General features: G+C 45.8%; 1 protein-coding gene across 1 annotated transcript in view; it reads left to right on the top strand.

Annotated features, from left to right (window-relative positions):
- Positions 1-5953: 5953 nt before the first annotated feature.
- Positions 5954-16557, top strand: part of GTF3A (general transcription factor IIIA) — a 16525-nt gene continuing 5921 nt past the window's right edge. The window contains 7 exon segments of the mRNA XM_031934944.1: positions 5954-6073; positions 6075-6341; positions 8516-8616; positions 11194-11290; positions 11928-12016; positions 14135-14208; positions 15499-15579. Coding sequence (XP_031790804.1) covers positions 5954-6073; positions 6075-6341; positions 8516-8616; positions 11194-11290; positions 11928-12016; positions 14135-14208; positions 15499-15579 — 829 coding nt within the window.

Below are 16557 nucleotides of genomic sequence, written 5' to 3'. Positions count from 1 at the left end.
CTCTCCTAATCCTATTCTACATCCTTATTTGCTTTAGTACCATATTTATCCTGTCAAGCCCTGATACAAAAAGTTATCACTACCTCCCTCTTTCTTATCATAGAATCATAGAACGTTAGAGCTGGAAGTATCACATTTATCTTGCCAAGCTCTAGCTCAAAAAAGTCTCACCATCTCCGTATTTCCTATCAAAGAATCAGAATGTCAGAGCTGGAAGGGATCTTGGCTTTCTATTTGATGCAAATTCGTTCATAAGTTGGATAGTGGCAAGGGGGGAGGCTAACGTGGATTTCCACATGCTATGCCCATGATAAAATCACACTCACTCAGATAGTATAGAAAGAAGGCCCAGGCTTGGCAGACTAATGGGAGAACTGGGGAGATGTGGAACCGTTTGGGGGAGAATGGCCCCTGAGCAGGACTCTTTCCACATGACTGGGGGGTGGCTGGTTTGCTCTCTGAACACTCCTTTTCTGATGGAATCACAGCTGACGATGGGAACTAGAGGATCAGAGCCTCCCCTGGGTGTAACTGAAGATGGGGACATAAAATCAACAGTGACAGATCATTTCATAAATGCAAGGGTGAGAGAAGGGAAGGAGCCGTGGGTTCATTCGGCTGGGTGGATGGTGGCACTGCTCATGGAGACAGGGAAACCCTGAGGTCAGCGGGGAGAGCAGGTTTGAATATGTTGAGGTCTGTGAGTCGTAGATTGGGCCTGGAGGCAGTTAGATGAAACAAGAATGGCAAAAAATTGGCTGTTGAAACTGGATAATAGGTCCAAAGGGGTTCTTTGTACTACTCTATTTTTGTATATGCTTAAAATTTCTGTGATGATGATGAAAGTGTGAGCAGGCAAACAAGAAGAAGATCATGGACTAATCTTTTCAGAAAATTTGCCATGAAGGGAAGGAGTGAGATCCAGCAATGACTGAGAGGCATAAAAGGGAGTTGTCTGATTATGAGAAGAGAGAGTAATGTAGTTTGAATATTTCTCCCCTCCAAATCTCAGGTTGAAATTTGACCCCCAAATTCAAATTCATAGGGATCAAATTGTTAAAGGTAGGGCCTCACGGGAAGTGTTTGGTTAGTGGGGACAGATTCCTCATGAATGGCTTGGTGCCATCCCGAGGTAGGCTGTGAATTCAGAAGCAAGTTCAGAGTTCTTGCTCTGTCAGTTCATGCAAGAGCTGGCTTAAGAGAGCCTGGCATCTCCTCTTCTCTCTCTTGCTCCCTTCCTTTTACCATGTGATGTCAGCTCCCCTTCTCTCCCACTATGAGTGGAGGCTTCCTGAGGCCATCAATAGAAGCAGATGCTGGCACCATGCTTCTTGTACAGCCTGCAGAATCATCAGTCAAATAAACCTCTTTTTTTTTTTTAAATAAACTACCCAGCCTCAGGTATTCCTTTATATCAAAAATAGGCTAAGACAAAGAGACCTGAGCATGTGTATTGGCTGAGGGGAAGCACCAGCAAAGAGGGTGTATCAGCTAGCTATTGCCACAAAATTGCTGCATAACAAAACTACCCTAGAGCTATTGGCTTATAGTCATTTATGGTCACAGATCTGTGGATTGGCTGATAGGTCAGCTGATGGGAGGCCAGGCTCAGCTGGGATGGCTCGGCTTTGCCCCTCACATCTCTCTTCTTCCTGAGACAGACTAATGCAGAAATGTGGTCCTTGTGGCAATGGCAGAGCACAGGGAGCAATACGTGAGGTCTCTTGAGGCCTAGGCTTGGAACCTGCACACTGTCAGTTCCAACTTACAGAACTGAAGCATGTCATGTGGATGGATTTATAGACAATGGGGAGAAAGTATCTCCAGCCCCCTTTATGGGCAAAACAAAGCCACATGGTAAAGGGCGGCTAGTACATGACATTTACTCGCTTGGGCAGGCACACCATAGTTCTGTTTAACTTCACCTTTGAGGGTGACCTTCATGATCCACAGTTTTATCACCTCCAGACCGAAGCTCTGGGCCTGGGGAAGAGGTTGAACCCCAGTCGGGCCAAAGGTTCTCTTTCGGGGGTCATTAGCCATGGGGAGTTAAGGGCATAGATTACATAAGGTCTGGGCTGTTTGGGTGGAGTCAAAGCCCTCGGAAAACTACACTCACAGAGGCAGAAACGCAGCCTTATGGATGAAGCTGATCTGCACAGAAAAGAGTGGAGAGACAGGCAGAGGTGAGGAGAGGCCTGGGCCTGTGAGGACTTGAAACCTGGGAGGGTGGGTGGGCAGGAGGCAGGAAAGGGAAGGTCAGGGAAGGGAGAGCTGAGCAACACACACGTATGTGCACACAGGACATGAATGCAGCAGTCTAAGAGATGCCGGGAGAGCAAAGGGGGAGCGACACTAAGGAGGACAGCAGATTCCAATGACGACAGACTGAGACCCAAAGCGTTTGCAGACAACTCTCCCACCCTGAGGCCTTTCTGCAGTTGGTCCCATGAGATTCCCTTGTATCCTTAGAATAACTCCCTTTTCTTTTTTTTTTTTTTTTTGTTTTGAGACGGAGTCTTGCTCTGTTGCCCGGACTGGAGTGCTGTGGCCGGATCTCAGCTCACTGCAAGCTCTGCCTCCCGGGTTTATGCCATTCTCATGCCTCAGCCTCTCAAGTAGCTGGGACTACAGGCGCCCGCCACCTCGCCCGGCTAGTTTTTTGTATTTTTAGTAGAGACGGGGTTTCACCATGTTATCCAGGATGATCTCGATCTCCTGACCTCGTGATCCGCCCGTCTCGGCCTCCCAAAGTGCTGGGATTACAGGCTTGAGCCACCGCGCCCGGCATAACTCCCTTTTCATTAGATTAGTTTGAATGGAATTATGTTCCCTGCACACAAAAGATTACTTGCTGAAGACATTCATGTAAAATCTTTAAGGCTTCGCACAATGAGTTCATAGTTGTTCATTCAACTAACAAATAATAAGGTTAGCCCTTCCTGTATGCATGTCATCTTGCTACTGAGGACTCGAAAAGAGTATCTTCCAGTCCCTAGCCTTATAGAGGTTAAATCAAGATCAGGGAAATAAGAAATTATGTGCCTGAATAGTTAAAAATAGCCCAACACATTTGAGGATTTTTATAGAAAGAAAGGGTCACAAAACTTCAAAGGAAGAGAAGGCGAGTGAGGGTTGCAGTCACCAGGGGAGGCTTATCTAGAGGAGGCAGAACTTGATTTGGGCCTGGAATTGAGCCTCAGGTAGGAAGGGGCCTGGAGGCGGCGTGCACCTGGGGCTTCTGTGTCCCGCCTGAGCACTGTTATCTGATTTGTAGGAATAATTGCTAGCAGGAATAAAAATGCTTTGCAAATACTAGTCTTCTAAATTTAAACCTATAACGAAACTACCCTAGAGCTATTGGCTCAGGTGTTTTAGGGAGATGACAGGGCAGCTATATGCAAGAGAGACTAAAAGGTAGGAGAGTGTAAAGGCAGGAAAATCTGTTGACAGGCTGTTACAGGTGGACCCAGGGCATTCTACTCTCTCATAATGTAGACTCCACCCAAGCAGTTCAGACCTTATGTAATCTATTCCGTTAACTCCCCATGGCTAATGACCCCTGAAAGAGAACCTTCAGCCCAATTGGAGTTCAAGCTCTTCCCCAGGCCCAAATAGCTTCGGGCAAAGAAAAGCCTAGCTTTCTAGCCAAGGAAAATGGATAGGACAGGTGCGAAAGCCAGCTAGGGAAGTGCAGATGAGACAGGTGATACCGTTAGTGGTTTCCAACCCTGAATCAGAGATTCATTTCAGTGGTATGGTGGTATCAGCATTTTCAAAAGCTTCCAGGTGGCTAACGTGCAGCCAGGGTTGAGAACCACTGTTGTAAGTTTTCATGACTGGAGACGGAATTATGCCACCATTGACAGAGAGAAAAAGGGCAAAAAGAGGTAGAGCCAGACAAAGGCAATGAGATTGACTTACAAAGAATGTTGAGTTTAAGGTGACTGCCTGACATTCAAGTAAAACAAAGAAAAAAGAAAAAAACAAAAAAACACAAACCCCAGTTGTCATCTAGAAATGTGGGATATTAGAAAAATTAGAAAACCACATTGGGTGCCAGGCACGGTGGCTCATGCCTGTAATTCCAACCCTTTGGGAGGCCAAGGCGGATGGATCCCTTGAGGTCAGGAGTTCGAGACCAGCTTGGCCAACATGGTAAAACCCCGTCTCTACTAAAAATACAAAAATTATCCAGGTGTGGTGGTGTGCTCCCGTAGTCCCAGTTACTCAGGAGGCTGAGGCAGGAGAATAATTTGAGCCCGGGATGCAGAGCTTGCAGTGAGCTGAGATTGCCGAAATTCCACTACTGCACTTCAACCTGGACAACAGAGCAAGACTTTGTCTAAAAAGAAAAAAAAAAAAAAGAAAAACACATTGGGAAGTAAACTGCAGAGAGAAAGGAGGTGGAGCTGTGGATCACACGGTGAGAAAGAACAAAGAAAAAAGACCAACAGTTGTTGAGTATACAGAATGACCTGGATCCTATTAGCTGCTTTACGTGGAGAGTTGTTGGAAGAGCTGTAGGTTGGTGGTAAATGTGTCTAGCACAGGGGATAGCACCTAATAAATACAACTATTGGTTAATAGAATCTCATTTAATTTTTAAAATGGCTCTAACTGGTGGGTATTAACAGTCTCAGTTCAGAGATAAGAAAAGAAACTCAAAGAACCCTTATCCAAAATCCTACAGTTACTAAATTTAGAGTCGGAATTCAATGTCAGGGATTGACGCTGAAAGCCAGCGCTCGCCTGCTATATAACACCTCAGCGCACAGGGCTAAGAACCAAGCTAAAAAGGTGGAAGAACGATTGTCCAGAGACAGGACAAGTCAGGAAGGCAGGGGGAAGCCATGAGTGTGGCTATGCTGCATGGGGTCAGTGGCCAAGAAAGGCCAAAAGAAAGGAGGATCTCAGAGATTTACCGTGCACCCTGGCCCTGCGCATGAGGCATAGGGAGGAGAAAACCAGAACTCGCGCAACGGCAACCATTTTTGACTTCCGGAGTTGTGGGAGGGGTGTGTGTAGAATTCTCTCATCCATGGACGGGGGCTGGAGTGGCAAATAAAGAAAGCAACAGGTGGACCCACGACATAGACACTCTCTCACAGCCCCGTTGTCTTCGGACGGAGGACGAGACAGGCGTTATTACCTTTCCCACTTTCAAGATGAGGAGACTGAGGCAAAGGAGTGTTCATGAACTGGAATACTCGGTTCATAAGCTCTGATGTTAAGCCCTGGCTTGTTTCCAGAACTGCACGGCTGTGCAGGGACCTGTTCATCGGATTCCGACAAGGATTTAATGATTTGGAATAATGCAGGATGTGAAAAATACGGATCTGGCGATCATCCCACAAATCATCCTGCCAGTTACCTGTACCCAAGGACGTTTTTTAGGCACGTGGTCCTCATAAACTAAGATACTTATATTCATTCGGGCGTCTCAACAGGGCTTCTCAGGTTTTAATATGCACTGAGTCACCTGGAGATTTGTTTCAAGCAGGTCATCAAGACTCCAGGGCAGTGTTCCCAAATTTTTCCTTTATTTTTTTTCCAACCACCTGGTCAGTTTGCGGGGCTGGGGAAGGGTAGGATGGGGAGACATCTGTATTTATTCTTTTAGAGGTTCGGAATTTTGTAATACTCTCCACGTGAATCTGAGCTTAGGAACCTCTGAGCTGGGGCTTGCAGAGGAAGCATGTAGAGCATGCAAGGAAACGAATCCACAAAGAGGACACATTAGCAATGTGGCAACAGGCTAACAAATTATGTAAGACTAGTGCTTTCCAGAGTGTACTGGAGGACGGGAAACAAGTCCCATTTAAGCAGTGCCTTGAGATTTGAGTTGCCTGTGAAACGCAATAGCCTTTTGCAAAGGACGCAGAAGCCCCGCCTCTTATCCAGGGCGGGCGGGGCGCTGGGGGCGACGGCGGCCCTTCCTGGCGCATGCGCGATGTCCCGGAGCAAGCGCAGCCGCGGCGCCGGCGCGGGGCGGGGCCTGGTGCCCCCGCGCGCTCCCGGAAGTGTGCCGGCGTCTCGCAAAGGTTCCGCCTGGAGCAGTTGGCCGGGCGCGCCGGTTCCCGGGACGTGTCTCCCCACATGGCAGCGCGCCTGGCCCGGGGCGTGGAGGCGCCAGCGCCCTGGATCCGCCGGCCGTGGTCGCGGAGTCGGTGTCGTCCCTGACCATCGCTGAAGCGTTCATCGCAGCCGGCGAGAGCTCTGCGCCGACCCCGCCGTGCCCCGCGCTTCCCAGGAGGTTTATCTGCTCCTTCCCTGACTGCAGCGCCAATTACAGCAAGGCCTGGAAGCTTGACGCGCACCTGTGCAAGCACACGGGGGAGGTGAGGAGGGCGAAGCGGCCAATCCTTGAACCTAGGGATGGCGGTGGCTCGCCAGTGGGCTCTGCCCAGCGGCCTGGGAAGGGCGCGTGGCCCCCCAGCAGCCACTGTAGTCATGGCTAGGGCCTCACGCCCCGTTGTGCGGGGCGTTCAGCTTTAACATCATGGACTTAGGGAAGGAGCTGAGGAAGTAAACAAGAAGTTCTAGGACCTTCGTTCTGCGACCTTGGTATCTATGCCGGGGCTCCGGGCTTACTAAGCAATCATTTCCCCTTCTTTGACCGTGAGTCTCGGCCAGCCAAGTGCCTCCGGTAATCTGCAAATAAGTGCGAGGTTTGAGGGGGCCCACCACTACTAGACACCTGCCAATTACTGGCCCCTGGAATTGGTACAGAAGATGGGTTACATGTACCGGGGGTCGTGAAAGCAGCATGTGCGCATTTCTTCATAACTCCACACTGGAGAGAGCAGTGAGCAAAGCAGGCAAACCTAGGGTGTCTGCTGCCATGGACCTTCGTTCCTGGGTTGAGCCGACCACAGGATAGGTGGGAATGACATGCAGTGTTGTGGTCAGGAAAGCCCTCTCTGTGTGAGCCGAGTAAGAAGGATCTAGCCATGCAGACATTTGAGTTGGGCAGAGAGAACGCAAAGGGAGCCTGTGGCCCTCGGGGTGGGAGGCAGGTGGGTGTGTTTAGGTGCGGAGATCACAATATGAGTTCTGAGAAGTAGGTCTAGTAGGAGTTTGGATTTTATTTTGAGGGCAGGAGAATGTCAGATACCATGATAGGAAGTGGCAGCCCATGTCACACACAAGTGAGGAAAACGAGGGTCATGGAGGTCGAGGAGTCTGCCCACCTTCCCAGTTTTTGGCAGAGCTAGGCTTCTCACTGCCTCAGCTTAAGGCCCTTATGTTTTAAACCACTGGGCTGCAGTCCATACCTTTGCCCCTTGCACCTCCTCTAATTTATGGGCCACCTCCTCCAGGTGTCCTCATGGGCCTCATTCCTTACCCTCTCCAGCACTGAAGGTCGACGGCTTCCTCCTTGAGACCTTTTCTGGTTCTTTTCCTCTTCCTCGTCTGCCCTTTTCATTGGATCCTCTTCTGCCCTCTGCATTTCCACCCCACCCACCCCCTCTTGCAGTCTTATGTAGCCACTGGCATCACGCATAACATCCTTTATGCTTTGCTCCTCTGCCCTTCTTCTTGTCCGTTCTAGCCTCTAAATTCTGGGCTCCGTATTACCAGTAGATCCAAATAAAAGCTTGCCTTTCCTTTTAGACCTGTGTGCTGTATTTTGGATACTGGCACTACCAGTTTCCTTAATACAGGTTGAAAAACTTGGAGTCATCTTTGTTGTCCCAAATCTCTCATGTAGATTAATTTGACACACGTTTGTTGAGCCTACTCCACGCCTGCCACTGTGCAAGGTTCTGTGGCTCTGCCCCTGGTGATACAGCTCACTGTGTACCTGTTTGCTCGCTTTGCTCCTAGTACTCTCATGGAGGCCTGGGTACCTCCCTCCTGGACACCTTGGTGGTAGCTTTTCATAGTTAGATGCACCATACTGGTTATTTGGGTGTGTGTTTGGCTTTTACTATAGATTCAAAATGAGTCACGCCCTCCCAACCCCTGGTTCACAGAAGGTGGTTGCATTTAGGGTGTTGAGCTGTTTCGTTTGCTTCGCCCCGGCACCTGTGAGCTTTTTCAGGTGTGACACACTTTCCTATAGCTGTGCTTGGCATTCTCTTAGCACAGACACTGGGCTTGTCTGGGATGAGACAGGCCTCCCTCATTCCTCTGCCCTAGGCTTGTTAAATCATGCGGCGGTGGGGGTCTGTGCAGACAAGCCATGCTAACAGCCAGGGCATCTTTAAGATGCCCTGTGAAAGCCTGCTGCCAGGTTGGGAGCAGGTTAAAAATGCTATGCCTGCTTATTTTAAATGCTGTTCATAGAACAAAAATCTGTGTAGTGACTTTGTGAGAAGTTGTGGCGTTTATGTTGTGTAACTTCGTGCAGGAACGCTGTGTCTTGCAGCAGGTGCACAGCTCTTACTGAGTAGAAACCGCCTCTGCATAGGAAGCCTGTGGCCTTAACACTAGGCAGTTGAAGCTTTGAAATGATACCAGAGTTACTAACTAGTGCAGGGGTGACATGCTTTTTCTTTTTTCTTGCTAGAGACCATTTGTTTGTGACTATGAAGGGTGTGGCAAGGCCTTCATCAGGGACTACCATCTGAGCCGCCACGTTCTGACTCACACTGGAGAAAAGCCGTTTGTGTAAGTAGAGACCTGGTTTTAGGCTTTTGAAGTGGGCTGTGTTGGGCATATAGACCTGGTAAGAAGATTGTTAACTCACGAGATCAGGAATGTGAAGCCTGGCAGGGTGCAGTGGCTCATGCCTGTAATCCCAGCACTTTGGGAGGCAGAGACGGGCGGATCACTTGAACCCAGGAGTTTGAGGCAAACCTGGGCAACATGGCGAAACCCCATATCTACAAAAATACAAAAATTAGTCAGGGGTGGTGGTTTGTGCCTGTAATCTTAGCAGCTAAGATGCTCATAAGTGGGGACAAGGTAAAGTGTATCAACACAGTGGGATACCCTCCAGCCCGGAAAATGAATGCAGATGCTCTCTGCAAAGCCATGAGAAAATCACCAAGGCACTTTAATTGAAAAACCAAGGTGCAGAAGAGTCCTCCGTAGCCTACCTTTATGTGTGTAAAAAAGCTAGGGGGTGGGGGAGGGGTGAGTAGTGGGTGTTGGGTAGGCAGGAAGCAACTGTATTTGTATTTGTTCTTATTTGTAAAGAAGTCTTGAAAGTTACATAACAAAACTAAAAATGTCATCTGTTTTGGCAGCAGTGGGGGGTCCTGGCCAAGTAGGGGGTGGATATGGTAGGAAATGCCATGCAACCAGGAACTACTGGACAGTGACTCTTCCAGCTTGTGCTCTAGCCCAGACTGTGCCCCTCTTTAGCTATAGATCCCTGTTTCCCACTGCTCGGGACAGCGCTACTTGGCTGTCTCTGTGTCTTCTTAAATGCCATGTGGTAGGCTGGGTGTGGTGGCGCAAGCCTGTAATCCCATCACTTTGAGAGGCTGAGGTGGGAGGATTGCTTTGAGGCCAAGAGTTCAGGCTGGGCAAGATGGTCAGGTCAATCTCTATTAAAAAAATAAAAAATTCCTTGTGGCCCAAATTTGTCACACTCAAACTGAACTCACTTTTCTCTTTGATCTTATCTCATGGTCTTGTCTGGAGAGGTGGCCTCGCTGTCTGTCCAGTGACCCATAGCAAAGATAAAGCAGCTCCCTGGACTCTCCGTTCTTTCTCCCATCCCTTGCAACAGGGGGGTTGCCAGGTCGTGTAACTGACCCATCAGATCCAGCAGCCACCGTCTCATCTCGGTCCCTTCCTTTGGCTGGAATGACAGTCTTTAGGCCAGCCCTCTCCCCCAGTGTCCTCCTGCGTGCTTCCCTTAAAGCTGTGCGGTGCTTTCAAGCACGGCCTACATATGAAGTGCAGGTTCCAAGTGTGTCCTACAATGACCTGTGTGATTTGGCCCTTTTCTGCTTCTCTTGCCCCATTTGATTGACTTGCGGGCATGAAGTTGTGCTCCAGCTCTGCCAACTAACCAGCCCTGTCTCCAAGTGTGCCGGGGTGTCTCACGCCCATTTGGCTCCTGTCAGGACTCCTCCCCGCCTGTCCTCCTGCCCCACACTCGGTTGGGTTACATACCTGTGTCAGGTTTAGGGTGAAGAATGGCAAGAAACCCAGCATAAGAAATGCTTAAACAAGATGGGCTCTTTGTCTTGTGTGACTGAAATACAGAAATACAGAGGCAGGAGCTCTGGAGCCCCTTCTAACTGGTCTCTGCCATCTTCATCTTGGGTTTCAACCTCACTGTGCTATCTGTTAGGGCCCAGCCGTTGCATAAGCCTGCTGCTGGCAGGAAGGAGGAAAGGACGTAAGAGGCACGCCCCCTTATTTAGAGAGGTGGGCTGGACTTAGCCATGAGCCGCCCTAATTGCAGGGGAGGCCTGAGAGTGTGCTTACTGTTGGCTGCCTGCCCAGCTAACACTCAGCATTCTGTCCCTGCAGTTAGTGGGGGCTTCTAGGGTCTCTCCCATTTGTGGGCCTCTGCGCTGTGCCTCCCATGGTCACTGCTGGCTTGTTTGTCTCTGCTTGGCCCTAGGAATGGGACAGTGCCTGCCCTAGGGTTATCAGTGAGTGATGGCTAAGACTGATGCTGGGAAGGGAAGTCCTGCTTCATCCCTCAAGCTTACAAAGGCTCATCACAAGAGGCACAAATTTTCTTTTGGAAAAAAGAAACAACAAAAAAACGGCTTTGCAGAGAATTTAGATCATTCAAAGCCAAGATGCCAAGATAAGAACTAGAATGGCTTGATAAGCCAGGGAACGTAATGGTTATGGTTCTGCTCTAAGTATCTGTTTTACCTCTAATGATAAGCCAAGACAAGTTTTATTGAGGGCTTTCTGGAAATGCAGTTTATAATGACATCTCAAGCAGCATTAAGGTTGTCAGATTCTAAGCTGAGAATAATTTATCTTCAGCATGATTTAGGCCTGGTGTAGGCTTTTGCCCAGTGTGTATAAAAGATGACTGATGTGTGTATAATTTCAGAAGCCTAATATGAAAAAGCATCTTGTTACATGATAGTCATCAGGTTGAAAGGTCTATGTGGTATGGCTTAACACTTTGGAATTCGCTAAGACCATTTGATAGTATTACTGTTGTTTGGAATAATTGGCTTTTATAAAGCAGGAGGATATGTGTGTCTTAACACTTCCTTTCCCTTGGTTGATTAATATTTTGGTTTATACAACTTCTTACAGTTGTGCAGCTAATGGTTGTGATCAAAAATTCAACACAAAATCAAACTTGAAGAAACATTTTGAACGCAAACATGAAAATCAACAGAAACAATATATAGTAAGTATGATTTTATAGGCTTAAATTTATTTTTACACTTACTGCCTGTGTTTCTGACATTTACAGCCAGGTGTGGTGGCTCAAGCCTATAATCATAGCTTGAGGCCAGGAAATTGAGACCAGCCTGGGAAACATAGTGAAATGCTGTCTCTGAAAAAAAAACAAAAACAGAAAACAAAACAAAAAATTTTGGGGTAACAGAGAGATACCCTGTCTCTAAAAAATAAAAGTGAAAAATAAAGTTTGCGTCAACCCAATTTTGTCTGTCAAATGTCTGAATTTACTTAATGCCATCATAATGATAAAGGTTTTATTTTAGAAGCAAACATTGTGCAAATTAAAGTGTATTGGGAGACTATTCCAATGGAAACATTTTTCCTTTTTCAAATGTCATATGGTCCTTCAAATCTTTTTTTTTTTTTTTTTTTTGAGACGGAGTCTGACTCTGTCGCCCAGGCTGGAGTGCAGTGGCCAAATCTTTTTGAGATAAAGCAGAATTTTACAGTAACAAAAAGGGTGAAAGTAACAATTATATAATCTCCAAAATAGTTTTATCTTGAGGATTCTGTTATGAACTGTTGATTTTTTTTTTGACTTTCCATAAGACTAACGAGCCTTTACAATTTAAAATTAACAGTGCAGTTTTGAAGACTGTAGGAAGGCCTTTAAGAAACATCAGCAGCTGAAAATCCATCAGTGCCAGCACACCAGTGAACCTCTGTTCAAGTAGGTACTTCCTGTGGCTGAAAATCCCTTGGATTCTAGGTGTGAATAAGATTGGAAATGCAAGGGTGGTGTTGAACATTGTTTCATGTTTTTTGGCTATTTATATATCTTTTGAGAAATGTCTGTTCATATCCTTTGCCCACTTTTTGATGGATTATTTGTTTTTCTTGCTGATTTCTCTGTAGATTCTGGATATTCATTCTTACTGGATGCATAATGTGCCAGTATTTTCTCCCACTATGTGGTTGTCTGTTTACTCTGCTGATTATTTGTTTTGCAGTGCAGAAGCTTTTTAATTAGGTCCCATTTATTTATTTCTATTTTTGTTGCATTTGCTGTCAGGGTCTTAGTAAGAATTCTTTGCCTAGACTGATGTCCAGAGGAGTTTTTTCCAATGTTTTTTCTTGAATTATATTTATGGTTTCAGGTCATAAATTTAATTTGAGCTGATTTTTGTGTAAGGTGAGAGATAGGGACCCAGTTTTTCCAGCACCATTTATGAATAGGGAGTCCTTTCCCCAGTTTATGTTTTTATATGCTTTGTTCAAGATCAGTTGGCTGTAAGTATTTGGCTTTATTTCTGGGTTTTCTATTTTGTTCCATTGGTCTAAGTGCCTATTTTTATACCAGTACCATCTGTTTTGGTAACTGTAGCCTCGTAGTATAATCTGAAGTCTAGTCAAAGGAAAAGAAGTCACTATATGAAAAAGACACATGCACGTATGTTTATAGCAGCACAGTTCACAACTGCAAACACATGGAGCCAATTTAAGTGCCCACTGACCAATGAGTAAAGAAAATGTGGTGTATATACACCATGGAATACTACACAGCCATAAAGGGAACGAAATGATGTCTTTTGCAGCAGCTTGGATGGAGCTGGAGGCCATTATTCTCAGTGAAGTAGCTCAGGAATGGAAAACCAAATACCATAGTTTTCACCAAGTGGGCGCTAAGCTATGAGGCCCAAAAGACACAGAGTGATTTAATGCACTTTGGGGATTTGGAGTGGGGAGTTCAGGGAGGGGGTGAAGGATGAAACACTACACGTTGGGTACAGTGTATGCTGCTTGAGTGACTGGTGCACTAACATCTCAGCACCACTATAGGGTTTATCCATGTAATGAAAAAACACTTGTAACCTGAAAAGCCATTGAAATTTAAAGCAACAGTGGGACAAATCTGAAAGCTTCCTAATCAGCATTTTTCTGATAATATGTACTGCATATGTACATTTACATATTGGGAGCATTTTAAAGGTTTACTTTGCTCTAAAAGAAATATTTAATGTGTTTGAAAATAATTTTTGAGATTATTCTAGTTGTAGATAAGCTTAAAGGCTGTGAAATTACTTAACTATTCAAATAGAACCTGTGCAACTATATGAAATGTCATTATGGAGACATTCGTTATGCTTTTCCTGTAGAACAAAACAAGTAATTGGGTTTATCTGCAGTTAGAGAGGGTTTTTTGAGGAACGTGAGGGTGGCTGGACAAGTTGGGTAGACCTGTAAAAGGGCCAGTGGCTCTCTGCATGGCTCTGGCCATCCGGCACTTTCCCTCAGCTTGCACAGGCTGCCTTGTGCCTTGGAATTGCTGCAGTGACCCTGCTTCTCCTTGCTTGTGGGTCTGCTGCTGCTTCTTTGCTGCTGATGGCTTTAGCACAGAGGGGGCACGTGCTTTTTATTGCTCAACAGAGGCAGATGCATCTACCGCTGTGCTCTCTTGCACACCCCCTGTGCACCATCATTAGGAGAGCTAGTCACAAGTGATTCAGAATGGCTTAGGGGTTTACCTAAGCCAAGTCAGATAACCTCTCGAAGTATCTTTTTGTAACCATGAAAGCAGACTTTATTTTTGGAGGTAAAAAGATGAAAACTGTTTAATTGGGTTCAAAAAAGTAATGTGACTTTTTCCTCCCAACAGTTTGTTTTGCCCTAAAGCTTGTTTTGCCCTCAAACTTGAATCTCACCTGTGATGAGGTCTACATTTTAACATGGGTTTGGTTATGGGAAGAGGAGAGACTTCAGTGGGAGAAACAGGACAAAGTGCCACTGACCCTGAGTGGAGTTCTCTGTGAAAATGGATTGGCTAATACCTCATGTGTTGCCAATGCAGGTGTACCCAGGAAGGATGTGGGAAACACTTTGCATCACCCAGCAAGCTGAAACGACATGCCAAGACCCACGAGGGTGTGTACGGACAGCCTGGGTGTGCTCCTGAGGGGGATGCCAAATCCTGGGTGCCTTTGAATCTGTTCCATGATCACGCTGAAAAGAAGGGAACTCTGTGGGCAGGGGACACCATCCTGCTTATTTGGGTCTTACATTCTTGTCCAAAGAGGCACTGTATATGTCTGTTTTTCCACTACCGTGTCATTGCTATTCACATGTAATGTGTTGTTTGTTCACAAGTGCCTGGGTACACGTTACACGGACGAATGTGCTGATGCTCCAGCCGTGGCTTTGATGCTTCTGTCATTTTTAACCACTTCTATTAATATTTACTGCCTGTGCCATTCTTTTCCTTGTTGACCATTCACAAGGCTTGGATAATAGTGTGACATTTTGAGAGCCTTCAGATGTTACACTTCTCAAAAAAAAAAAAAAAAAAGACTTGATTACATTAACTACTTTAATCTATTTGTTTCCTTGAGGGATTTTTGCTAATCTGTATTTCAATTTCCTAGCTCCTAGAATTTATGATTTTTTTTTTTAAGAGGTTAGTAACAGTGAGAGGCAGCCTGATTGTTTTTAGTTTCTAGTTGGGTGGAACTAAGCCTTGCTGTTGTATACTTATTAATCCCATTTCAGTGCTTTGCACATATCCCTTGTTGTTCAGTGTTTTTCTCTGGGTCCTTCCAGTTTATTTTCTTCCTTAGCTGTACTCTTTAAAAAAAAAAAAAAAACTTTTTTTTGGTGATAGAGTTGAAATGTAATGTACCCTACTTTTTTTGTGCAGTATGACACAAGATGGCCAGACTAGAGGAAGCCAGGGGTGGGCATGGTAACACTACTGAGAGTTGGTGCTGGTGCTGTGCCACAGACAAGGGACCGACCACAGAGTATATTTGCTGAGGAAAATAGAGGCAAGAATAGAGCAGGCAGGGGAAGGGAAATTAAGACGTGGAGATATGAGTCCATACACAGCCCACCCAACTTCCTGAGAACACCTAGAGAGGGAAAGGTATCCTTCCTGGGAAGTTTGCCTGTTCCATGATCATGCTGAGAAGATGGGAACTCTGTGAAGTCTGCTTCACAGGAAGGTGAAATCCTTAAAGGGAGGCACCTTGCTGTGCCACTGTTCAGTTTTACTGTAACGTAAATCTTTTTTTAGTTTTTATTCCCACCTCAGGAGGCTGACTTGAATACTATTAGGAGGGGAATAGAAAATTATATTGGCACCTAAGTTTTCTTTGTAGTTATAGTCAGTGTTTACAATGAATATTCATGACAGACAATGCACCAATTTTTTTTACATAGGCTATGTATGTCAAAAAGGATGTTCCTTTGTGGCAAAAACATGGACAGAACTTCTGAAACACGTGAGAGAAACCCATAAAGGTAAGGCAGGCATGAATGGCAGGCATGGTGCAAATGTTTGTCCCCACAGAACTCGTTTTGTGCTTTTCAAGAGTGAAATGCTGTGCGCTTTAAAGTAAAAAGTTTTTTTTCTTTTTTTTTTTTATTATTATTATAGTTTAAGTTCTAGGGTACATGTGCATAACATGCAGGTTTGTTACATATGTATACTTGTGCCATGTTGGTGTGCTGCACCCATCAACTCATCAGCACCCATCAATTCGTCATTTATATCAGGTATAACTCCCAGTGCAGTCCCTCCCCGCTCCCCATGGTAGGGCCCGGTGTGTGATGTTCCCCTTCCCGAATCCAAGTGATCTCACTGTTCAGTTCCCACCTATGAGTGAGAACATGCGGTGTTTGGTTTTCTCTTCTTGTGATAGTTTGCTAAGAATGATGGTTTCCAGCTGCATCCATGTCCCTACAAAGGACGCAAACTCATCCTTTTTTATGGCTGCATAGTATTCCATGGTGTATATGTGCCACATTTTCTTAATCCAGTCTGTCACAGATGGACATTTGGGTTGATTCCAAGTCTTTGCTATTGTGAATAGTGCGGCAATAAACATAGGTGTGCATGTGTCTTTATAGCAGCATGATTTATAATCCTTTGGGTATATACCCAGTAGTGGGATGGCTGGGTCATATGGTACATCCAGATCTAGATCCTTGAGGAATCGCCATACTGTTTTCCATAATGGTTGAACTAGTTTACAATCCCACCAACAGTGTAAAAGTGTTCCTATTTCTCCACATCCTCTCCAGCACCTGTTGTTTCCTGACTTTTTAATGATTGCCATTCTAACTGGTGTGAGATGGTATCTCATTGTGGTTTTGATTTGCATTTCTCTGATGGCCAGTGATGATGAGCATTTTTTCATGTGTCTGTTGGCTGTATGAATGTCTTCTTTTGAGAAATGTCTGTTCATATCCTTTGCCCACTTTTTGATGGGGTTGTTT

This window comes from Piliocolobus tephrosceles, chromosome X (assembly GCF_002776525.5).
Source record: "Piliocolobus tephrosceles isolate RC106 chromosome X, ASM277652v3, whole genome shotgun sequence".
In the NCBI taxonomy this organism is placed as follows: Eukaryota; Metazoa; Chordata; class Mammalia; order Primates; family Cercopithecidae; genus Piliocolobus; species Piliocolobus tephrosceles.
Note: the sequence above shows the minus strand (reverse complement) of the source record. Positions and strands in the feature narration are given on the sequence as shown.